This window comes from Lissotriton helveticus, chromosome 3_1 (assembly GCF_964261635.1).
Source record: "Lissotriton helveticus chromosome 3_1, aLisHel1.1, whole genome shotgun sequence".
NCBI classification, from domain to species: Eukaryota; Metazoa; Chordata; class Amphibia; order Caudata; family Salamandridae; genus Lissotriton; species Lissotriton helveticus.
In genome coordinates, this window is record NC_136061.1 from 1,053,501,610 (window position 1) to 1,053,526,992 (window position 25,383).

Below are 25,383 nucleotides of genomic sequence, written 5' to 3' on the forward strand. Positions count from 1 at the left end.
GATTTCATGGAAATGGTGGAGAGGTTGTGGCTACGAAATGAGGTGTGAGCCCTTTGCAGAACTATAATAGCACAGATTAAGACAAATAGGCAAGTGACTGAGAGACCACTATATTCAGAAATAAAAGACATGCAGAGGATTGAAGGTAAGGAGAGGGTCATTCTGAGGAAACAAAGGACAGGAATCAACCAGGACTATGTCAGGGTCGACTTTTCCTGCAGGGTTTTAAGAGTGTAATGGGAGAAGGCTTTCTGAGATGGCCAGCAATCTGAAGATTTACGCTGAAGAAAGAAACAACAATATACATAGTGCTCATGACCGGGGCAGACTGTTTAAACATCCAGGTCCGAGTGGTCACATCATTTAAACATTAAGAACCCTAGAATGTTATTTGCCAAGCCTAAGGCAGCTCTATTAAAAATAGTTTGGAGAAACTAAATTGGATCTCTGGAACTTAACCTTGATTTATCATCTAGACCAGGAGAGACAAATACAATTTTACCATCCAAAGAGCAAGGGGAAGGGTAGAATACATTGGCAAAGAGCCCAGTGGCAGATTTTAAGCCACTTTTTTCAGTAAAGGCACATTTTAGCGTTAATGCCTGGCTCATGGCAAATTACTAAAGTATTTGGAGATAGCCTCAAGTGGTCGCAAGCTGCTAAGCACAGAGATAGAAGCTACGTGGGGTAGAGCAGCCCACTCTGACAAGAAAAACAATTCACACCACAGGTGTACATGGAACAGGAAAGACCTTAACAGTTTCAGAAGGCCAGAAATGCAGAACACATGGAGCAACAGGAGTAACTAGAATCATGAAGCATTCCCGGTTGACTCAATTTTAGAGTCTTCAGTAAGAGAAGAAGAGGAAGGAAGACATACACCTACAAGGCTTCTCCAAATTAGCATGAATATATCTCCCGGTGAGGCCTACCAATACAAGAGCCAGATGGGGATTTTTTTGCTTTGGTGTAGGAGGTGAAAAAATGACACATCTTTGTGGTGGTGTTTTCAGTCCTGAGGATATTGTGCTAGTCAACTGAGAATACCACTTATGAGTAATGAATTCCAACAAAGTTTCTAAGAAGCCACAAAGCCATAGTTCCACTTTATTAAGACAATGTTCCTCCCTACAAGATATCGAATATTGTTTTGAAGCTGGTGAATACATGAATTGTCATGCATTGAACCCAAGAAAGGAGAGCTTTTAGAGCTTCATAAATGTCTTTCAGCACAAGAGCACCACTGTCTTCTGTAAACTAAGAATCACGAATCTCTTTAGTGGTACCCCAGCTGTACAGAGGAATTCATTTCAATTAAAATGTCCCTTATCAGTGTAAGTAATAGTGTGTCCATGGAGGGCATGGTCAGTGCATCAAGGTGGCGGACCCTCCTTGGAGAAGCTTTTAGAGCCGGGACTGGTGGCTTAGTGGACTAATGTGTTCACTGTATGGGTATGTGTTTGCCCTCATGATGACAGGTGTCAAATCCTGGTGGATCCACTCAGTATTTCATCCTTCTGAGGTAGATTTAAAAAAGGCAGGGGTAGTGGTGGTCCATTTAAATCACCGTTAAACTTTGTCTCGCCGGATCAGTGGGCCGAATATTTTAAGGCACAATTCTCTTTGCCTAACGATAACCTTGATGTTTTTAAAATTCCCATCCCGATACCTACTTTGGTATTTAAGGAAACGGAGGTAGCGACAGTCCTCTCCCTGGACCGAGTAGTAGGGCCCTGGGCCTTGATTGTGTTCCTGCGGATTTATTTGCCCATGACAAAGCTAATTGAGTGACTTACATTACCTATCTAGCAAATGCCATTGCTAGTGGTGGGAGTCTTCCTGCTACCTGGTCTGGTGCTGTTATAGTCCCGGTGTATAAGAAGGGGGACTGTGCCTTTCCTGGTAACTACAGGCCCCTCAGCCTCATAGACTCTATCCAGAAAACAGTGGCGAGGCTAGTACTGAGTCGAGTACAGCAGTGGATGGAGGAATTTAACATATTATCATCTATGCAGGCAGGGTTTCGAGCCCATACCAGTACAATCGACCAAGTGCTTAGATTTGTAATGATATTTTGGTGGGTTGTTATCCTAGGTGGGGGTACGCTATATGCGTCCTTCATCGATTTAAAGTCTTCATTTGACCTTGTCCCTCGAAATAAGATGTGGCAAGCTTTTTTGGAGGCTGGGATGCTGACGGAGCTGTTAACCATGATAGTTAAATTGCATGATCAAAATTATGCCCAGGACCGATGGGGCACACACGGTAACTAAGGGCGTGCACCAGGACTGCGTCCTTGCCCCTACTCTGTTCTCATTGTTCATCGATAGGGTGGTACAGTATTACTCCACATGCCCCACCGACGCTCCAACTCTGGGGGGCCTAAAAAAACCCTGCTCATGTTTGCGGACGACCCAATCTGGTCTTCAGGCTGCGCTGTCCAGATTTGAGGAGTTCTGCCGCGATCATAAGTTGGTCTTCAATGTGGACAAAACAAAGTTTATGGTGCTCCACTCCCAAAAGGTCAAGAGGGGCAAGGTCCTTATGAATAATGTCCTTTTAGAGCAGACTGAGATATTTACTTACCTGAGGGTAACTCTAAGTAGGAATTTGCACTGGGAGCCTCAAATCGATGTGCTTGCTTTGAAACATGTGCAGCTGGCTGGCGCTCTCTTAAAAGAGCACAGGCTTACTTTCACTAATCCCTAGCTCCCGCACTAAAAATATATAATTCCAAGGTTGTGAGCGCCATCTTATATGGTGCGAAATTGTGGGGCCAGGAAGATGTTACACCTATAGCCACAGCCCAAAACTAATGTATGTGGGCACTAACAGGTCGGCCGCAATCTACTCCTTTTATGCCCTTGTTTTTGGACTTAGGATGTATCAGTATTGAGGATTTGGCCTATAGCACTGTGGAGAAGGCTGTGGGCCACACCTGAGCTGTCATTGTATGCTAAATCCTTATTGGATTTTAGGAGAGTTAGATGCCTAAGTAAGATCAAGTGGCTTCGGCATATAAAAAATACTCTGATAGATAGGGGTACACTGTGGGAGAGTCCAGAAACGTCCCCATTCCCATCAAAAAAGAGCTTAAAGCAGCTTATATGGACATGGTGAAGTCCAAAAGGTGTTCCTCTACTATCAGGCCTACCTTGACTAGGGATTCCTTGTCATTGAAACATAAGGCTGGCTTTGAACAGTATTGGGACATCATCTTAAAACCTCTGGACAGTAAGCTTTACCACCAGTTCCGGGTAGGTTCCCTTCCTACCAGAGTTTTCTCTGGGAAATGGCTTAAACCAAGGTCTGATTTATGCCCGCTCTGTCTAGGCCAGTCAGAATCAATTGCCCATATCTTATTGGTATGTCCAGCGTACAACCCACCGAGGTCGAAATGGCTTAAACCCATTTGTTCCAACCTAGCTACAAGAGATTCTGTAGTTGCTCTAAGGATCCGACAGACCTGTACACATGAAACCATCGTGATTGCTGTGGCAAGATTCTGGAGTTGGGTGTGGGTGATACGGGCAAACGAAATCAAGGGCTTATCATCCTAACTTGTCCACTTGGTTTTATTTTTCCTGTATTCTTAATGAAATTGTAACGGGCCGAGAATTTATTCAATATTTTTAATTGATGTTTATAACAGTCATCAGTGCAGAGAACTAATGGTTTAATGCTTTTTAGGTAATTTATTGTGCTGATTTGGTTTTGTGTGATTTTAATATTGATAATATTCATGTACTTATGGATTGTATTTGTTTATCCATTTCATAGTATGTCTTTTATGGTTTTACAATCGAAATAAAGACTGATGAAACTGAAACTAATTAAAAAAAAGGCCATTGAGTTGGGTAACAATAATCATTTGTTATCCAGTGCCAAAATACCCCTTCTAGGTGAACATGTGCTTTATATATACACGTTATGGAACACCGGCCATCCAGCATCCTCTTCTTATTTTGACAAGAGAAGACGGCTGCCCATGACTGTGGAGCCTAGAGAAAAAGCAAAGACTCTGCTGTCACCCTGTCTTAAGTTCTACAGGGTAGGTGACAAGTTGTAGTGTGCTCCACAAAAAAAATCTGAGCCTAAATGGCAACTGTGGATGGCAACTGGATCAGCCCTGGAGCCAGGTAATCTGTGTCTGATATCGCCAGCTATTGCTAACCGTGCCCCCAGTGCAGGGGCAGGAGCAGCAGCTAATGTGGACTCCATGTTGGGAGAGAGGTCACATCATGAGGAGGTGGTCCAGTGAACAAATGAGGCTGCTGGTGTGTGCCGGTGCAGGTGATCCTTCCAGAAATGCACCATGATTTGCCGGGTGGCATATCCCAGGTGCCCCGGAGGCACGACTCACTTTGGGTTCAGGTGGTACCAGGGACACAGTAAGTTTGCATGTTGCTGTGGAGCCAGGGAGAGGTTGCTATGTGGGATGCCCCTCCCATCTCCGAATGCACCCAATCTACTTGTTTTGAGACTGGAGATCCTCAGTCATCTCACCCCACCAGCACAAAAGAGGAGGCAGCCTCAGAGGTAAAGATAGGTTTCACACGGAGTGAGAATACAGTCTGATATTCTGAATAAACATACTCCCACCAGCAGCCTGTCGGCTGATTCCACAGTATTTAACTGCAGGTTCACCACTAATGAAGAATTAGAGCCCTAGCATTCTGTATTTATCACAATAGTGGAACACCTGAACATCATGGAATCAAAACGGTGAGGTTTCAACCATTTGTTTTTAGAAATGAACCATATTAGGGAGTTCATGTTGTCATTCACAAATTGGTTTGTGCTCTAGAAAGCTAAAATGAGGAGACACTTTCTACAATTTCTCAAATATATTTCTCATCCATGTCAGTAAAGCATTTTGGCATGCAGATTGTTCTTTCAGCAACAGCCACACTCTATCAGTTAACTCCCTAGTAATCAAATGCAGCATCAAGAAAGAGTTCCAATGAACAACTAGAACAATAACTTTCTGTATTTATGACAGAAGTGCAGTACACCTGAATGTCATCTTGATAGAATCAAAGCTGTAATACTGACAGCATTTCATACAAATGAGACTGCAGTAAAAGCTCAACAAAGTTTTTTTTCATTGAAAAAAATGGTAAGTGTTCTAGAAATCTAATATGAGGACACATTTTCTATGAGTTCTCAAATATCTTCCTAATCCATATAAGTATAACATTCTGAAATGCGGACAGAAACACAAACTTCCAATACCAGCAGCAGTCTGTTGTTTAATTTCCTAATGATCAACTGCAGCTTCTCTACAGAGTTCTGACAAGCAACTAAGAGTGCTAACATACTGTATTTATGACAAACGTATGGCACAAGTGAACGCTGCCTTGATGGATCAATTCTGTAAAACTGAAAGAAATTTCTACAGAGGATAATGCAGTAAAGGAAAAACACGAGGTGTTTCTTTTAGCCAAAGGAATTATGGTTGGTGTGCTAGAAAGCTAAGATAATGACATATTTTCTATGAGTTGTAATAATAAAAAAATGAATGTTTAAAAAACAAAAAAAGACTGAATTTCACCAGTTATAAGTAACTGACATAAGTATAACTTGCAGCGTCTATTATCAGTGATGTAATATGTGCGGCCATAAGCAGTGAGTGTATCATAGTTGTGCAAGTGAAACTTAAGTTATACTTATGTCAGTTATGTATAACTGATGAATCTCAGTGAGTGTTTTTTAGTTTTTTAAATGTTAGTGGTTTTATTATCTGAAAAACTATGTATCCTCCTGTTAGACATGACACCCTTAGTTGGTAGTCCCCCAAACATTTTGCCTTCGCCCTCCTCTTATGCTGAGTTTGTTTTCGTTGGCTTTAGGACTATGTGCCCTTTACTGCTAACCAGGGCTAAAGGATTGTACACACTCCCTAAAAACATGGTGCAATTGGCCTGCACCTAATTAACACATATAATTTACAGGTAGGCCCTAAGTAAATAGTCCTACATGTACCCAGGGCTTGCAAATTAAATGCTACTAGTGGGGTTGCAGCACTCATTGTGTCACCCACTAAAGTAAGACTTTCCTCAGACCTGCCACTGCCGCCTGTAGTGCAGTGTTAAACAGCCATTTCAACCTGGCAAAATTATCAGTTTCCCAGACCTAAGCGTTCATTCTTTTTTCCTTTTCAAATCCGTTTATTACAAAATGGCAGTCTTACATCACAGTGTGAAAGCATTTAACTAGTTTCAGCATAATATACAGCTGTCTTCAAAGGTTTACACAAGGTCGATATTGGCATTATCACTGTGTATCATATTTCTAGAATAACAGAAGTTATGTGCTAGAACAGTCAACAAAGGACAGAAATAGAAGATAGTGAGAGAAAAAAATTATTAAGAAAGGCAGGGGATCGGGTGTCACTCCAAGTGAGGGGTCCCCAATTTCCCCATCAGGGGCTAAGGGGCAGATATCGGGCTCCCTGTGTTGTCATGCTGAAGAGTCTTATGTGAAGTGTCAGGGTCCTGGGTTAGCATAACAACCTCAAATAATTGGAGGGCACGGAGATTGGGAGGAGTAAAGCATATATGTTCCAGTTTGGAAAGTAGTCTAGCAGAGGCTGCCAAGTACGTGTACATTTAAATTTAGTGTGTGCCACCCGGGAGGTAAGGAGCTCCATCGCCATGGTGTGCCAAAGACGTGTAAACCACATTGCGATGGGAAACATATCTGGCTTCTTCCAGTAAAGTGCTATTAGCTGCTTGGCAGCTCCGAGCATGTGTGATATGAGGCACCAGTCTGCGTGGGTCATAGTTAAGAGCGTTAAGGGCCTAATTCCTTATATGACCACAGTGGGAGTGTTTGGTTTGGGGAAGCCTGGGGCGTCCCTAATATGACTTAACACCTCCTTCCAATAAAGGAGCAACAATGGACAGGTCCACCATATATGTAAGAAGTCCCCAGCCACAGTTTGGCAGCGCCAGCAATTGGGTGAAGAGTTGGGGAACATCATATGTAAGCACTGGGGAGTACAGTACCATCTTGTCATGAGTTTGTATGTGGTTTCCCGCTGTGGTATGCTTTTGAATATTTTCAGTGTTGAGCCATAATTGCTCCCACTAGTTCGGGGTGACCTCTTAGGTAATATCTGCTTGCCATTGTATTTGATATATTTGGGGTCTAATCGGGGTGCAGTGCTGCAATACATGATAAGTACAGGAGATCAAGCCCTGCGAGCCATCATATGAGCACACTAGTGTTTCAAAGGGGCTGAAGGGCCGAGTTGCCCCTTGAGTGTTTAACGGTGTGTGTAGTCAATATTGAATCTAGTAATATTGTAGTCTAGACTCCTCAGGTAGGCAATAGTCTCTCTTGCATTGATCTAAAGTTTGAAATCTATCTCCCTCGAAGGGGTCCTGGAATATGCAGCATTCTCCCTCTCTCCACCCCGAAAAGGATTGCTGCTGAAGGGTTGGGGGAAAGTTTGGGTTACGCGCTAATGGTGTGCTAGGGGAGGGGAAAGAGGTGAGGACCCTGTACTGCAACTTTTTCCCAGATGTCTAGTACTGTAGCTTGTAAGCCCTCTGAGGCCGGGTGCCCTGTGGTAGCCAGGCTAGGTACCATAGCGGCCTGCAGGCCACCGCCCAATCCATATGTAACCAGTCCTTCTCGCTCTTGCGGACCACCCATTCTGAAATGTATCGGGGTGTGATGCCCAGTAATATTCTAAGAGACTGAGACATGCTAGCCCCCCATCTATCTCTAGGTAACATGAAGAGTTTGTTTGAAAATCTCGGGCACTTCCCTTCCCATATAAAATTGGTGTGGTCCCGTTGCAAGCGTTCTATATCAGCTTCCGGTATTGGAGTGGGGAGTGATTGGAATAAATATAATATCTTTGGCAGGATGGACATTTTAATTGTGTTAAGTCGTCCAAGCCACGGAATTGGGAGTGATTTCCAGGTTCGCAGGTCCTCTAGCACTGCCTTCCTACATTCTGGCCAGTTTGCCTGTGTCCATGTAGACAGGGAATGGGGGTCAAATTTAACCCAAGATAGCGGATCGAGTGTGACACACATTGGGAAGGGGTGAGGGATTGCAGTTCCAGGATGACCTAGCTAGGTATCGACAGGTTCAATGCCCATGACTTAGCCAGGTTGATTTTAAGTCCTGAGGTTACCTCGAATGATCCCAGGATTGATATCAATGCCTGCAGCGAGGTACTGGGTGCTGTTAAGGTGAGTAAGAGATCGTCTGCAAACAATGCTATCTTATGCTCAATGCCCCCAAAGGCAATGCCCCTAATATCTCCTGATTGACAAATGGCTATTGCTTTTGGCTCGATCACAAGGGCAAATAGCAAGGGGGAGAGTGGACAGCTCTGCCTGGTGCCTCTGCGTATGTGTATTGGCTGTGTGAGCTGGCCATTGACCCTAACCTGCGTCAGGGAAGTAGCATACGATGCCATGATTCTAACGACCATTTGGGTCCCAGGCCTATTTTCTGGAGGACCGCCCATAGCAAGACTCAGTCCACACAGTCAAATGCTTTTTCAGCATCAAGAGATAGTAAGCAGGCAGGGATTTCCCCAACGATGGGCTTTTTCCACTAAATGGGCTATGCAGCGCACATTGCCTGCCCCTTGATGTTGGCAAATCAGCCCCAACTGATCCGGATCTATCAAGCCGGGCAGGTAGGGCTTTAGTCGGTTAGCCAGAATTTTTGTGTGGATTTTTGCGTCTGTGTTAAGGGGTGCAATAGGGCGGTATGACGAGCATAATGTATGGTACTTACCTGGCTTGGGGATGAGGGCTATCTTGGCAATTGCCCTTTTAGGAGTGAGACCAGTACCATTACTGTCAGTAAATGAATTAAAAAGTCGTAACAGATGTTCCTATATTTCCTGTATTTGTGGTAAAAACATGCAATAGTGAAGCTAACTTCCATTGTAGGGCAAGCCGCCATGCCACAGCGCTGAATGAAGAGGGGTTAATGTTCACAAGGATTCCCATTACTGGTGGCCACAGAGCAGAGGTAGATACACATTTGATGTCAGCAGTGCGCAAATCAAGAGGCTAGAGGAGTTTAGAATGGGCCAGGTCTGGGTGTGGCCACCTACGATATCCCGGAAGTTACAAGTAGGGTCAAGTCCAATCACCAGTGATCCCAGGCCGCCCGGTCAAACTCCTTTTGCGCCATCTGGGGCCCAGCTGTGAACCTCAGCCCCCAGGGGGCAGCCCGATGCAGTCCCCGGGCAGAGGGAGTTTAGCCAACCAAGCCGTGAGGCGGAAGGTCCGCGCCTTCAGTATACCGACAGGGGATGTGTGAGGTGGCACCGAGGGGCCAGAATTCAGTGGCGCCCAGCACAGGGCAGGGGCCGCCACTGCTCCTGAGCTGGTGGCGACAGAGAGGCCCTCTGGCCAGAGCAGCAGGAGTTGTAGGCCCATCTCGGGGCAGCAGACGTGAGAGCCGCATCACTACAAGCCAGGCTCAGACCAGTCCAGGCCCCACAGGTATGCAATCATGCAGCAAGCCCCAGCGTACCTCTCCAGGCTGTGCAGACTGCTCTGGGCCACAGTCTCCGCTGCTCTCTCCTGGGCAGCTCTGCGTGACCGCGTACTCTTCTCCAGTTGGTCAGCCGCAGGGCCTCTAGATTGTCAGCATTGAGCCTCTCCACTCTATCTCGGTGGCGCCGTCCCACTCCCGGTGCTCCATCATCAGAGATACGGCCACGCTCAAGTGTCTCCTCCAGTCAGCTGTGTCAGAGTGGCCCAAAGTCCTTGAGGGCCTGAGCAAGGGGCCTTCGGGGTGGCGCCCAGTAAAGCAGCTCTGCTGCAAGCCCCAAGATTGCGAACGCAGTCCGATGGTTAGCTTCGTCTCCCGGAGTCGCAGTAGTTCTCAAAGGGCAGTCGAGGAGCCCACAGGCTGTTCTCCGCCCCTTCAGATAAATAGGGAGCCCACAAGGGGAGAGCCCTGGTGTCCCGATGCTGTAGGCTTTGCTTTAGAAGGACGCAGGGACACAGAGACTCCATGAGGCAGGTCTCACTCTATGCGCTGCTAAGCCATGCCTAAGCCTGCATTTTGACACCTAGAAGGAAAGCTCTAAAAGGATGAAAGGGCAGGTGCACTGTATTTAAAAAGTAGGGCATTTGGATTTAAGTTTTACATGTTCTGGTAGTGCAAGAGCTTATAGGTCCAACCTAACAACACTCTTTGAACCATGCACTCTGAATGGTGTACAGGAACCTGATGAAACTTTGAGTGCTTTGTGACCTGGCCTGTCGTGAAATACCATATAAATAATGTTACATGACCGTTTGAAAAAATAGGCTTCGGAAGGCTTACGGTAAGCACTCTATAAATACAAACATAATATAGTTCAAGACAGTTAACCAGTTAAAGCATTTTTCATTAGTTGTTAATTTTTCTTACTTTTTCTTCATTTTCTCAAGTGCTCTTTTAAGTTTGTTTGCCATTTTATGGAGTCCTTTGGCATAGCTAATTTCAAGTTCAGCCCTGTAAACAGTAACAGAATTTCAATTAATATTCCTGCATTTTCAGTGAAACGATTTGTGCAAAGATAAGAAGTACAGGTGACAAAACATTAAGCAGAAATAACTGGCAGATAGTTACATCCTAGTGGTGTAGGTATTGTTCAACTATATAAAAACCGATGAGACATAAATTCTCTAGAATAATGCCTTACAGGTCATATTCCACAACTACTATGCAGAGTAAAGTGAAAAGAATCAGGATTTTTTCAAAACAATTGCAAATTTAAATGCTGTTGTTAATATTTATTCAACCTTGACAATCAGATAGGACAATATCTTATTAATGGTGTAGGCTTTCTAGGTATCATATTTTAAAATCCCAAACAATTGCAGTGTTGAAGGATGCAGAGATTCCAAATTTCTAAAGCAAAGCTTTTTCAATTTAATTTTCAATCTGCAGCCACATGATCCTTTCAGCAAAGCGTGGACAAATCTGCATTGGATGCTTAAAGCATCATACAACGAGCTGTTGACAACAGTGATCGGTTGTACCTCAAATCCAGGGTTATTAAACACACGCTGGCTAGCCAGTCCTGTCGAGAACCACGCATCAAGCGTTAGAGTAACACATTTCAGTGTGGTGTTCCGCATCGCCGCACTGAAATGGAAAGTCACACATTGTAAGCATAGCGCGTGCCTCGGCTGACAAGCCGTACTAGTGCTGTTATAATTAGTAAACGTAAAGCTGAAGTGCCAGCGCGCTGCACCACAGGGTGGCTGAGCTAACATTGCTATGTGGCTCCAAATAAGAAATATTGAATAAATAGGGTAGGAAGGATTTCGTGCCGCAGCATTACATGATCTGACTGATTGTTAGTATATGGTCTCCAAAAAACACAAAAGGGGTACTAAAGGTCTCGGAGGCTGGCGCAAAAAAGGGGGATCTACTTGTTAGACATAAAAAATGCTACCACTATGGTGTGTGTATACAGGAAGGTAAGGAGAGAGAGAAAACTGAAGAAGACCTGAAGGAACTAAAGAAGACCCATCAGCCCACCCATTGGCGGAGCTTCATCATTTGGGATTGAATTGCTCACTGGTGTCCGCCAGATTCCTCACTTAGCAATTATGAGGAAAAGCTGGCATCCAGATATACCAGTGTATGCCGCCACAGGGAGAACATCAAGAGCTGTGGGAACAGAAAAAGAAAAGGAGTTGCAGTGTAAAGTGAATGTGGTGCAAAAAATGGTGAGGTTTAAAATTGCCTATGAGGATGCCAAAGAACCAGTTTTATTGATGAGGCCACCCAAATGACAAGATTAAAACGCAGAGTGAGGGTAGTATTTAACAAATACAACTACCCAATGGTTTAAACGCTGGTCGGTTTAACGTTTAAACCGACCAGCGTTTAAACCATTGGGTAGTTGTATTTGTTAAATACTACCCTCACTCTGCGTTTTAATCTTGTCATTTGGGTGGCCTCATCAATAAAACTGGTTCTTTGGCATCCTCATAGGCAATTTTAAACCTCACCATTTTTTGCACCACATTCACTTTGCACTGCAACTCCTTTTCTTTTTCTTTTCCCACAGCTCTTGATGTTCTCCCTGTGGCGGCATACACTGGTATATCTGGATGCCAGCGTTTCCTCATAATTGCTAAGTGAAGAACTGGCGGACACCAGTGAGCAATTCAATCCCAAATGATGAAGCTCCGCCAATGGGTGGGCTGATGGGTCTTCTTTAGTTCCTTCAGGTCTTCTTCAGTTTTCTCTCTCTCCTTATCTTCCTGTATACACACACCATAGTGGTAGCATTTTTTATGTCTAACAAGTAGACCCCCCTTTTTTGCGCCAGCCTCCGAGACCTTTAGTACCCCTTGTGTGTTTTTTGCTAGCTAGACTTAGGGGGTAGGGTACTGTTTGGTCTTTAATCATTACTCCCCTTAGGACCCTTTTATAAAGTTTTTGTTTTGAGTATATGGTCTCCTACAATACATAATTAAACTGCATGTCACTTTAAATATTGATGCACGTGTAAATATAGACGTTGGCGAATGTGCTGAGAACTTTAACTTTTGAAATAGAGGTGGAGGTGATTAATCAGTGGGTCGGAGTTTGGCTATCATTATAATACAGTTGATACAGGCCTTTTTGAAGTAATACTACAGCTTCCACTTTCCTGCAGCTGTTGTGTGTGACTGCATTGAGGTTGAGACTATCGCCCTTCGAAGATTTTGCATTCTAGTACTTGGCCTACCCCCACATAGTAGGATGAGTATATATTTCTTATTTTTAACTTTACACCTACTTCTGTGGACTTATCATGCATTGGAATGTTTAGGACGATATAGTGGTTGCAATATTTTTGTCATGCAATGTAGTGACCCTGTACCTCAGTAGCTATTAGAGTGCTAGAGGACTTTAACAATTTGTTCCTGTTATTCTGTGCTTTACATTCACGCTAGTTTTGATTGGAAGTAACTACTCCGAATTGGTGTATTCACTCTGAACAAGGATGAGCCCCAATGTACTTGGAGATGGAGTAAAAAAGTGTGTCCCATAACCTCCCAATCGGTTGATAAAGAAAATTTTAGAATGAATATTGGGCCATCACCATGCACCTTTAAGCACTAAAAATGTCCCACTGAGTCCATTGATTGGATTGCAGTCTTCTCTGACCATAAAAAGGTGTAATCATATATTAGGAAGCAAAGGATAGTAATATGTAGTCAGTTACAGGTGTGTTCCAATATATTCTATGATGAACAAGCCAAAAATGGGTTATGCAAGAAATTAACATGGATCATTATCTATTCTGTGATTGCAGAGAAATTTTTTATTAGGATTGTAGTACTAGATAGCACAAACACCAGTCATAATAAATTGATTTGCCAAGATCATTGAATATGACTCAGTAGGACGCCTTTAAGGTAGAGGGGAACCGTGGAAAGTGAGAGTGGCTGCCCAATAAACTACAGCTAACTGCTAGTAATGGTTCAGAGAACCCAAACCCAAAGAAGACCTGAAATTCACAAGTTATGGTATGCAATGCATGACTCACACCTTAACTCACTTCCCCTACTAATGTTTGCTTTTTTTTCCTGTGCCATCGGTAAAGTGCAGTGAGCATGGGAGGTGGCATCAATTATCGTGTACATTGCGCTCTGCATACCATACCTGTCAAATGTAGGGCTTTTTTTGCCTTTGTGTTTTTTTCTGTGAATTTCTAGGGTTTTTCTGATGCATATGTTCACCCTCCATGGACTCGTTAAGGGCTGCGCACAGTCTTTATCTGTGCATGTCCTTGTAGGCCACAGGGTGCACAGACTTCACTGTTGTGGATCAGGAGTTGGCCACATATGCTATGTTCTTTTAATGGTTTTGTAAAGTGCACTATCACCCAGACAACGGTATCCTGACTATGAAAAGGTCCTCGGTGGATTGTAAATTATGCAGGCATAATGTTTGTAAGTTTGGAAATGTCATATTACACTTATTATGCATATTCTGAAGTTATGTCATTACATCACTTCATGAAATTATGTGCCATTTCCCAGGAAATCTACTACAAATGGCACAATTTACTGTAAAAATGTACTGCAAATGTACGAGAACAACAGAATGCGACTGGCTGTTGTGTCTGAGCTTTGTTTAAATGTGCCCTTGCACCAAAAATTGACTAAAGATATAAGTCCTTGGAGATTTCCGAGCGGCAAAATTAATATTAATCAGACAGCGATTGAGAGGAAGATCATTCCAGGCTGTGATGATTACCAAGAAGGAACAAGTGCAACCACCAGAGCGAGTGTGTTGAGTCTTGTAAACCAGAAGTTCACAAGAAGCTGAACAAGAGGACAAGAAGCCCCAAAATGAATTAACTTATTTTTAACGATATGTGGGACAAGAGCGGTGAAAAACATGTTAAACTAGGTTGAGAGGTTTCAATTTTATACTCGAGGGGATCAGAGGTAATGCATGGATGCCAAGAACAAGGACAGATGAGTCTAGCGGGGACGTTGGAAGATGACATAGGCTGCAAACTTTTGAATCTGAGAGAGTCTAGCAAATGAAACCACAGGTACACCAAGATAACAAGAGTTACAGTTGTCCAAGTGGGAAAGAATACTCACTTGGGTTACACTCCATCAGACTGAGAGACACAAATTGCATGATTGTGCAAAGTAAAGAAAAGTGATAAAACAGGAAGATCTCAGAGGAGAGAGAGAGAGGGAAATAGCAATACAAAAATCCTGATATCTGACTAAGGTTAAGGGAGGAGGAGCAGGCCATGGCCTATAGGTCCGCCTTTGATGCCCAAATAGGAGGAGAGTTGCATATATGTTTTCAGTATTATTGTTGAGAGAGTTACACCACATCCAGCTAACTAGTGTTGGATTGGTAAGGTGGGCACGTGGGCAATAGGGAATGGGCTGTTATCCCAGGTGCAGCTGTGGGATGCTTTTTTGGCCAGCATGGTGGCCTATTTGGGCTGTGTCTGTGCTGTTCCGATGTGCCAGCGGCCTGGTGGGGGCCTGAGTGGCCTCTCCGGAGGCAGATGGACCTCTATTACCTCCATTTTGCCAACAGGTCCGAGGTGCCATTACCAGACTCTCGCTGGCCCGCATCCATTAGTGTATGCAGATAGAGCAAAGGCAGGGGGCCTGAGCCGAAGGGCCTCACTTAAATTCAGGTGTGGTTCACCATTGTAAACTAATCCCTGCACAAAGAGTCCTCGAAACATTTGCAATTTTTTTATCTCAGTGAAGTTAAGAAAACATGCTCTTTTAGAGAACCCCCCCCCCCCCCTCCATCGTTTCATAATATTTCAAACACTGAAGCAGTGTTTTGCAAAAAGGGCACAATCCGCAAACGTGGACCACTTTTTTAGGGTGCACAAGCCTATTCCGTGTCCCAATCCAACTCTGCAGCTAACCACTGCAGCGACAAAGATATTAAAACTGAATGAGACCCTTGCCAACTCATGGCGAATCAGGGCCGAGTTATCATCAGCTGCACTGATGCAGCCAGAGCCAGGCACCTGTTTTTATGCTTTAGCGCTTTCCAAAGTGCATACCCTTAACATGGGATTTCTTTAACACTAATGCATGCATTGTTGACAACACAGCTCTGAAGGATAGAGAGGCAATCACTGCTTACTGTTTCCGGGTTGTGATGTCTGTTGCACATGGACTAATCTCTGAGAAATTTCAAAATGAATTTGCGCACTTCAGAAGGTGTAAATTCAATAAAACAGAGACTTGAATCTGCCCTGAGCCTGGGCAGTGTTCATGATATGGCCACAGGATCTGCATGTCGTCAGCATAGGTCACGAAAGTAAGACCAAATGAACGAATACCCATGCAATATACCATGGCCTTCACCCAACCATAGCCTTGTTTTTTTAATTAAAAATTGCACTTCAATAGTTACCCTCTTAAGGAAGGCAACGGGTTCAATTAGGAAGGCAACAGTAGGACATTCAAGAGTGGGGGGACGTCAAGGATGGAAGGAGGGGAGAAGGGAGGGTATGGATGCGGGAAAATGAAGAAGGCCGTCATAGGAAAAGGGGAAGGAAAGGATTAAAGTACAAGTTTGAGGATTCGGTGGAAAGAGGGTGTTTTGAGTTGGAAAGACTCTGAGTGGTGGGTCGGGAAAAGGAATTAAGGGATAGGCAGTTGAGATTATCGAGACAGTTTTCAGTTTACTTCTTTGTTAGTTTATTTACTCACCTTGGACCCTTTGTTTCGGGCGTGGTCGGGCCCTGTGGATTTCAGCTTCTCTCTGCCTTCGGCTCCAGCCACCAGCAGTCGTCCTCCCCAATAGCATCCTTGTGTTAAATGCTTTGTTTCCTGGTTACCAGCCTTTCATACGAAGCATGTCACAATGGAAACATTTTAGCATCTTACGTAACCGCTCTGTGGGTGATACCATTTATCCAAAGTGTAAGAGGAAACTGGGCATGGCAACCAACTATTCCGCTAAAACGGATCCAGCCATCAACCGGTGAAGACCCTGTGCCCCCGACATATTCCCTCAAAAGAGGTCTCTGTTTTTTAAATCTTTGATGAAGTGGGGACTCCCCTGCCTGTGCCGTAGTCTTATGGTCCATTGGGCCTCGTGACATCACATTGCAGGGCTGTGATGTCAGATGCGTTCGACGCCACACGGTTCTGAGTCTCAAGCTGCTGTGATAGGATGGCCGCTTCCAAGCGGATGTTGAATTGGCCTTTTTTCGAAAGCAGATCTTTCCGATTTACTTGTCATATGAGGCAGAGTCAGGGGACGTAGGAGAGGGCACAGGCTCAGGGCAGTGTGCAAGATGAAAGCAGCACATGGGGCAAGGGAGAACGCAGCAGGAGGTCTATGGCTTGTACAGCATTAGATCCAGTGGCGGAGTATCATATCGTTTAAGTAGTGACCTACATTGAGGAAATGAGAGTAAAGCGTCCACGCGTGCCGAGGTAGATTGGCGCTACTTTGATTCTCTTCGGAACGGAGGGAAGTCGAATTCCAGCGGCCGGAGGGCGTCATACTTAGTTGTTGTGTATTAAGTTACTAAACGGCGCTGTGTGATTGTGTTTCCACTCGGGGGTACACGTTAAAGTGAGCTATATGCTTGCCTTTTGCTTGCCTACGCAAAAAGATACATGTTACGGTTCTTTGGTTTGGTATCGAGCTCAGGGCAGTTATCACATTTTTTCTTCAACGTGCTGCAGATGAATAGACAGTCACAGCAGGAATCAATGGAGAGCTCTTGTGCAACTGATAGAACTGCAAATTAGAGACCAATAAGCCTCGTCACTCCTGCATCTTCCACAAGCTTGAAATGAATGCCCGTGATTGGCCCAAAAGCCTGGAGGCGGTGCTCTTTACAGAGCGAGTTACAATATCAGGGGGGGGGGGGGGGGGGGGGGTTAAGCATTGGCTCGTGGCTGTTTGTCCATTTTCCATTCTTGCTTCTTCTTCTCGTCAATCCTTTCGGCTTCCCCATTCCCCCTTACTGACTGTCCGATTGTCCTTTCGCTCCCCTGGTGGCGTGGAGAGAGAGGTGTAGAGAGAGATATAGAGAGTAAAGAGAGATAAGAGGCACAGTGTGTCACAGAGTGGGTGATCCATGTGGTCTATGTAGTGCTGCCTTGTCTGGGCTCTGGGCTACCTTCCCGGTTGTCCCCCTAACGTTCAGGGTGGCTTGTGTGAGGACAGGTAGTTGTCCAGCGAGAGCCACATTTAGCTTTTCTTCCCCGAGTTCGGTAGGCTATTGGTTGTTATGGTGTCGGCACCTCGCAGGAATATGACCCAGTTGAACCAGGCTTGAAAAGTGGCTTTCGCTGTGTCTTTCCAGTTGTTCAATACCGTCTTGACCGCCGCTGTGAGCAGGAGGTCAATCAGGTCCCTGTCTTTTCCGGATGTTATGAAGGGGTCGGTGTACCCCAGTGCTAGATAGTGAAAGTCAAGTGTCAGTGTGGCGCCGGTGATGTCGTTGATTAGAGTGTTTATTGAGTCCCAGAATTTCCTGACCTTGGTGCAGTGGAAGAGGAGGTGTGCTAGATCCCCTTTCTGCTTATTGCAGTTCCAACAGGAGTCGTTTTCTCTGATGCCCATGGAGGCTAGGCGGGCTGGGGTCCAGTAGGCCTTGTGTATCAGCCAGAATTTTGTCTGATCTAGTGTTGTTGTCACCTTCCTTCTTGATGTGGAAGACCAGAGGTCGGCCTTTTCCTCCTCACTGAGCTCCCTCCCTGCCACTGTTCCCCAATGGGTTACAATTTTGTTATTTAGTTTAGAGGTCTTGGGGCACAGGGCTCTGTACATGTGCGCCACTTGGTGTCCTATTATGTTTAGGCTGGTGGCGTATTGTAGTATTGAGGGAGTGAGCTTGTTTATGTCTGCTTTGGCGATTGCCACTCTTATTTTAAGGAAGTTATAGAGCTCTGCGCTATCGAACTTCTATTGCTCTTTGAGTGTGTCGAAGGGTGTTTGAGTTCCTTTGTGCTGTAGCTGGCCTACTGTTGTTATGCCGTGTCGGTACCATGTGTGCATATCTAGTGTGTTGTTCCTGTACTTTATTCTAGGGTTGTGCCAGAGGGACTCTAGTTGGGTGTGTCTGATGCTGGTGTCTAGCAACTTATCTATTCTTAGTAGGGCCAGTTTTGTGTTCCTTAGGATTGGGTTTTGTTTGATTGCAGGGTGTTTCGTCGCCGTGAGCAGGGCTACGGGTTCCATTCCCCCCAGCAGTCTCCGCTCTAGAGAGAGCCAGGCCGGGGTGTAGTCACTCTTCGGAGTTAGCCAGTACAAGCCTTGTTTAGCTATGCAGGCTGTTTGAACATTTTTGAAATTTGTTATGTTAAGACCTCCTAGTGTCTTGGGGAGTCTGAGCTTTTGAAGGCTGATTCTGGGTTTCTTTCCTCTCCATAGGAAAGTGTTAAGTAGCTTGTCCAACTTTTTGTGAAAGTCTGATGTGTTGGTTAGTGGTAGCATGTTGGGGTGACCATCATTTTGATAGTCTCTACCCTCCCCCACCATGTGGTGAATTTGGGTGACCATCCCTCAAGCTTCTCTTTGATTTTGTTTAAGATAGCTTGTTCGTTCCGGTCTAGTGTGGTTCGCAGGTCTCTTTCGAAAAGGAGGCCTAGGTATTTGATGGCTTTCCTCTGCCAGGTCAGACCAGAGGACCCCAGGGTTGTCCTGTTGGTGTGGATGTTCAATGGTTTACACTCAGATTTCTCTCTGTTAAATTTGTATCCAGACACCTGCGCGTATTGATCTATAGTGTCCATTAGAGCGTTGATGGATCTCTCTGGGTCTTCTGTTACAATGAGGACGTCGTCAGCGTATGCTGCTAGCTTGAAAGTTTCTCCCTCTATAGGTATACCCTTTATGTCTGGGTTTGCTCGTATCATGTTGAGTAATGGTTCTATTGCCAGTAGGAAAAGGGCCGGCGATAGCGGGCATCCCTGTCTCGTTCCACGTTTTAGGTCTAGCAGACCTGACGTGCCTCCGTTTACTACCACCCGGGCCTTGGGTTCGTTATATAGGGCCATTACCATCTTCCTGTAATTGTGGCCTAGGCCGAATTTTTGCATGCATTGGTCTAGGTACGGCCATGACACCCTGTCAAACGCTTTTTCTGCATCAAGGGCGATCATGACCGCCGCGTTGTTGCTTTTGGCCGCGTGGTTGATTACGTGGCAGAGTAGTCTTGTGTTGTCGTGGAACATCCTGTTCTTCAGGTATCCCACTTGTGCGCAGTGTATGAGGGAGGGGAGGTAAGTGTTGAGTCTGGTAGCTAGGATTTTGGCATATATTTTGCAGTCCACATTTATGAGTGAGATTGGTCTGTAGTTTTTGGGGTGTTGTGTGTCCTTGCCTTCCTTTGGGATAACGATAATGTTGGCTTCTGCCATCGATTGTGTCATGTGCCCTTTGTGTACACAGCTTGTGAACACTGATGTCATAGTTGGCCTGAGTGTGGTAATATAGTGTTTGTAGAACTTGGCTGTGAACCCGTCTGGCCCTGGTGCTTTGTTATCTTTTAGACTTCTGACTGCTCTTTCTATCTCTTCACTTGTTATTTCTGAGTCAAGCCTCTCCCTCTGTTCTTTCGTCAATTCTGGTGTGGTGATGTGTTTCAGGAGTTCTTTGCCTCCATCTACCCTCAGCGTGTCGTCTTTTTTGTAGAGCTGCGCGTAGAAGTCTCTGAAGGTGTCGAGTATTCCTTTGTTTGTCGTTTGTGATTTGTTCGTACTATCCCTGAAGGCCGCTATTGTGTGTTGTCTCTGTTTGCCTTTGAGGTAAGATGCCAGTGCTTTACCCGCTCTGTTGGCCGGGCATAAATTTATTGCTTTGTATTTGTTAATCCAGGTCCCTGCCCTCTCGCTAAGGATCTTGTTCAATTCGTATTTTTTCTTTGTTAGGGTCGTGAGGGTGTTCCTGTTATCTAAATTGGCTATGTGTCCTGATTCTAGTTTTTTGATTTCTCGCTCTAGGTCGGTTATCTTTTTGCCTCTATCCCTGTTCTGTCTTCCTTTGATACTGATTATAGTACCCCATACCGTGGCTTTCAGTGCATCCCACAGGGTCTCCCTTCCTATGTCTGGGCTGTCATTGTTTGTGAGGTATTCTTTTATGGCTAGTTCTATTTCAGTACTGTTGTTTGTGTTCTTGAGTAGGTCGTCGTCGAATCTCCACCTTCGTGTCGGTTGTTTGTTGTGTTTGCCCGTCAGTGTTAGGCAGATATGCGAGTGGTCTGAGATCGTTCTTGGACCTATCTCTCTGTGTTCTATGAGGTGTGTGTGTGTGTGTCTGACATGAGTATATAGTCAATTCTGCTATAGGAGTTGTGTGGGGTCGAGTAGAATGTATACTCTCTCCCATCTGGGTTTTGTAGTCTCCATGGGTCTGCTAGCCTTAGTTTTGTGCATAGGTTCCGTAGGGTGTTACCTCTCTGTGTAGTCTGGCTGTGTCTTTGTGGGTGCCTGTCTATGGCTGGGTCCAGTACCTGATTCATATCTCCAGCTACTATTAGGAGCTCATCTAGTGGTAGTGTCCCCAGTTCCTTGCTTGTCTGTTCCCAGAATGCCTTATCCTCGGTGTTGGGACCATAGATGTTTGCCACATGTATGGGCTCCTCCCCCCTGAGTAGGCTGGTGACTAGTAATCTGCCCTCTGTGTCTTTCTTTGACTTGGCTGGTGTGAGTTTTGACTTTTTACTGAGTATTGTGATGACCCCGTTCTTTTTGTTCTTTGCTGGTGATCCTATTACATGACCTCTCCAGCTGGCCTTTAGGCGGTCTATGCCTTCTTCCTCTAGCCTTGTCTCCTGCAGGACATAGATATCGCTTTTAAGCTTGGCCAGGTGGTCTAGGACCTTCCTCCTTTTTACTGGGTGGTTGAGCCCTTTTACGTTCATGGACACTACCTTGATGTCCGTCGTGAGATTGTCGTGCGAGTTGTGTGTCATTTTTCGTTCCTTCTAAACTGGCTGTTTGCGTGGTTTCCTTTTGATCGTCTACTTGTCTTAGTTCTATGTTTAGAGTTCCAGTGTGCTCTCTCTAGGGATAGGTGATAGGCGTAGAAAGATAAGAAATGAGAAAAGAATAGTATCAGCCCTTGTGTGTGCCCCCCGCACCCCCCTCCCCCCCTTGCCTCCCTCCCCCCCCTTACTTGCATAGTGGGTGTGCGACAACAAAGTTCCTTTGCTCCGCATCATCCTGAGGTAGGTTGGTTGCTGATTCCTTATTCCTTCTGCTAACAGCGATCATCCGTTTCTAAGTCTCTGAGTCTTGTGCAAGTTCTTGGGGTTGGCGTTCTTCCATCCTGGTGTAGAGTTGGCTGTTGCTGTTACCGCCTGCCCCTTTTGAGTGTCTTTGTTCCATCGATGAGGTAGGTTTATCGGTTCAGTGTTGTTTGTATTTGGCGCTCTAGGATTTTAGGCTGTGGGTCTTGGGGATCTTGAGGTAGATCAATGTTGTCTGTATCTGGCTATCCGTATTTGGATATCGGCAATGCTCAACTTCTTATGAGGCAATGTTCTTGTTCTCTGAGGTAGCTTCTTAGGGTCTATTTCAGTCCAAAATTTCAGTCCGATTTCCCTTCGTCGCTTGGTGAGGCACTTCTTTTTGGGGCGCTTTGGCCTTTCGTGTCCATTTCTTCGGTTGGCGGTCCTCTTAAGTATCGTCTGAGTTCCTCCGGGTCCTCGAAGACCATTGATCTCCAATTGTCCGTGATTTTAAAGCGGGCAGGACCAGTGAAGGTGTAGTTGAGATTCCTTTTCCGCAGCGACTCTCTCATGGCCAGGAAGCCTTTCCTGGCTTCTACCGTTGTTTTCGAGTAGTCTTGTGTGAGCACAATCTTGCTGCTCGCCCATGTAAGGTTTTGGTTTTTCCTGGCAAAGGCGAAAATTGCGTCGGTGTGGTCGGCTCTTAGTGGGCAGCAAATTATTGCTCTTGGAGGCTTCCCTGTTGCTGGTTTCCCCGCTGGTACTCTGTATGCCTTGTTGACTTCAAACTGCCTCTCAAAATTCAGGCCCGTTAGTTTGGGAAGCATATCCTCCAGCATGGCTGCGCAGGACCCCGCCTTGTCCTCCATACCTTCTGTGACACCCAGGATTCTGATGTTCCCCCTTCTGGCTCTGTCGTCTTGTTCCGCCAGCTGCTTCTGTAGTGCCTTGGCGATCTTTGCGTGCTCCTCCGTGGCCTTGGTGTTCTTGCTCGTTGCATCTTCGACCACACTTATCCTTCCCTCCGCTGTTTCCAGTCTGGTGTTTGTGTTGTGCTGGTCGGCTCGGATCGCAGCCAGTTCTAACTGCATGTTATCTATTGTTTTTTTAGTCTCTCTTGCTACGTCTTTTACCTCGTTGATTCTTTTCAGCACTGTTTCTAGTGTTGCAGTCTCTGTTTTGAGTTTTGCCGGCGAGCCCAGAGTATCTTTTTTAAGTTTTTTCAGGTCATTTGTGTTTTTCCCCTCAGCCATCTTGTGTAGCTGTGTTTTGCGCGGACTGCACAGACTGCCTGCCTTCTTTGTGTCCGCTCGCTCTTTGGCTTGTGTCTGTTCCGTAGCTTGCACTATAAAGTTAGAGCGGAAACGGCTTGGTTCCCTGATGTGCCGAGTCTTAGTTTTTTTCCGTGTTCCTGTCAGCGCTTGCCTTGTCTCGTTCGTAATTTAGGACTCTTGGATTGATTGCGGCTTGATCCCCCTCCCTGCGGAGTTGTGGCCTTAGCTGGGCTTCTCCCTAGCTGTTGTTCTCTTTCCTGTGTTCTCAGTACTGGCTGTGATCCCCTGATGGCCGGTAAGCAGCTTGTCCAGCCCCTCTTCCTTAGACGCTGCTGGGTTGTTAGGTTCGGTGACTCTTGAGCATTCTCTGTCGCCCTTGCGTCTTTTTGTCTGTTTGGCCACCTTTCGTAGTGCTTCCCCGCCCTCCAGGTGCCCGTTACTAGTTGTAGTTGTAGTTTCAGCGTTTTAGCGTTGCTAAGCGCGTTGCTATGCGCGTTTATCCCGCTTTTCCGACCTCTAGTTGCCTGTTACTAGTTGTATTTTAGCATTGCCAAGCGCGTTGCTATGCGCGCTTATCCCGCGTAAGCGCCGGCGGTTTTAGTGCGGCTTCTCCCCCTTCCTCCTCACGGTCGCATCGCTCGCGAACCGCTGCTCGAGGATGTTTCGGAGATTCCGGCAGTGCTGATCCTGCTCCGCTTAGATCCGCCTCGCTTTGCGCATGTCCTTCTGTACCTGCGCTTTCGCTTCCTGCTCTCCTCGAGATCGCGCCCTTCCGCTTCCTGTAATGGCCGCCCCCAGCGAGCAGTTTCGATTTAGTTTCTCTTTTCCGAGAGCCTCCCGGTAAGTGCGCAAAGCGTACCTTCTAGGATAATTCCCCGTACGGCTTGAATTCTCTCTTCTTGCCTTCCGCACTTCCCGTTTGAGTTGTCCTCCGATGTCTTCCGCAGTGTCTCTCGGTGCTCGCGGTGTTCCCTCCTGCTCGTCTTCGTCTGCCTCCGCTTGCGGTCATGCAGTGTGGCGCCGTAGTGTTCTTGCAGCGTGTGGCTTTCTGTGTTGGCGCTGGCTGCTCGGTGTGACTTTAGCCCTTTAGTCGGACTTGTCTTATTGCCCGGTCGCCATCTTGTCTTCTTCCTCGCTCCTTGGCGGTAGCTCCTTTGGGTTCGTTTCTGTTTGTTTGAGCCCTTCCGATGCTCCTTCCGTTATCGCCTTGAAGCCCAAACCTTCATGTGTCGCTGGTTGCTTTTTCCGAGGTTAGACTCTCGGGTTTGGCTGAGTAAAATCGCCTTAGTTGTTCAGGATTTGCGGAGCTAACGGACCTAGACGACCATCTCCTTTGTCGTCCAAGCCACGCCACCAATATCACGGCGTCTCTAACGCTGTAGTGAGGTTAGAGGAAACTCCTTTACATTGCAGTTCCTTTGTTGCATGTTTTTCACAGGATCACCACTTCAGTATTTTATTTGATATCTGGAGCTTTGTAATGTTTGTCTTAACTTTGTTTTCTGGTCACTGGCACACGGTCCATGCATTATGAAGTACTGCACATTAATGAGTCATTTGTATTCCTTTGCCAGTTCTTTCAGTGTCACTTGTTATGTGAAACATATCCGGATAAGGATCTCAGCCCTGCTGGTAAAATCCCTTGTCATGAACAAAAGGCGCTTCCCACCTCAATGGATAAACCGCCCACACCCATCACAAAAAAAAGGAGGGGCAACATCTCACTGTCAATTCTGTATGTCACAATTAATTCAATAAGTCCACAATTAAAGCTCCAGACCTCTTAGGAAGATGTTGTAGAATGAATTTCTTTATTGTTCTTGCTTTATAAAACACAGTCAAGCAGTCAACGCATTTCGCTCATACCATATGTTCTTCATCAGGGCTTACACTCCGTAATTAATATCCCAGACAGGCATTTGTAGTTATCCATTTGTACCTTAATGATACCAATATTACTTCAGCACAGTCTCAGTGGAATGTCCATTATCTGATAAATGTAAACACCCAGTACGACATGCTGGTTCCGCATCTCCATTCAAAACCTCCAAACTTGGTGATCATCTGATACATGTAAATATCGGTACTGCATCTCCATTCAAAACCACGAAATTTGGTGATCATCTGATACATGTAAACGTCTTGTCCGGTGTTAGAATTGGGGGTCTCTAGTTGGCACAGGTAGGTACTTGTGACAAATAGGGACCCTCGCCTCTAGTCAGGATAAGGGGATTACACTCCTAAAATAACCCCTGCTCGCCCCCTTGGTAGCTTGGCACGAGCAGACAGGCTTTATATCAGAGGCGTTGTGTTAAGCATTTGTGACCACACACAGTAACCCAGTGACAACACTGCAAATGGACACCACACAGGTTTTATATAAAAATAAGTATACTTTATATAGAGTTACCACAAGACCATAAACGA

The 25,383-nt window shown here is 45.6% G+C and overlaps 1 protein-coding gene across 2 annotated transcripts in view; it reads right to left on the reverse strand.

The window, feature by feature from the left end:
* Nucleotides 1-25,383, reverse strand: part of NOSTRIN (nitric oxide synthase trafficking) — a 743,535-nt gene that overhangs the window by 603,287 nt on the left and 114,865 nt on the right. The window contains exons 3-4 of one of the 2 annotated variants that reach the window (XM_078681621.1): nt 11,019-11,124; nt 10,405-10,488 (exon numbers count right to left, since the gene is read on the reverse strand). In XM_078681621.1, the coding sequence (XP_078537747.1) occupies nt 10,405-10,488; nt 11,019-11,077 (143 nt within the window). In that variant the 5' untranslated portion in view covers nt 11,078-11,124. The remainder of the gene's footprint in view (nt 1-10,404; nt 10,489-11,018; nt 11,125-25,383) is intronic. The other variant, XM_078681620.1, reaches the window with a different exon arrangement.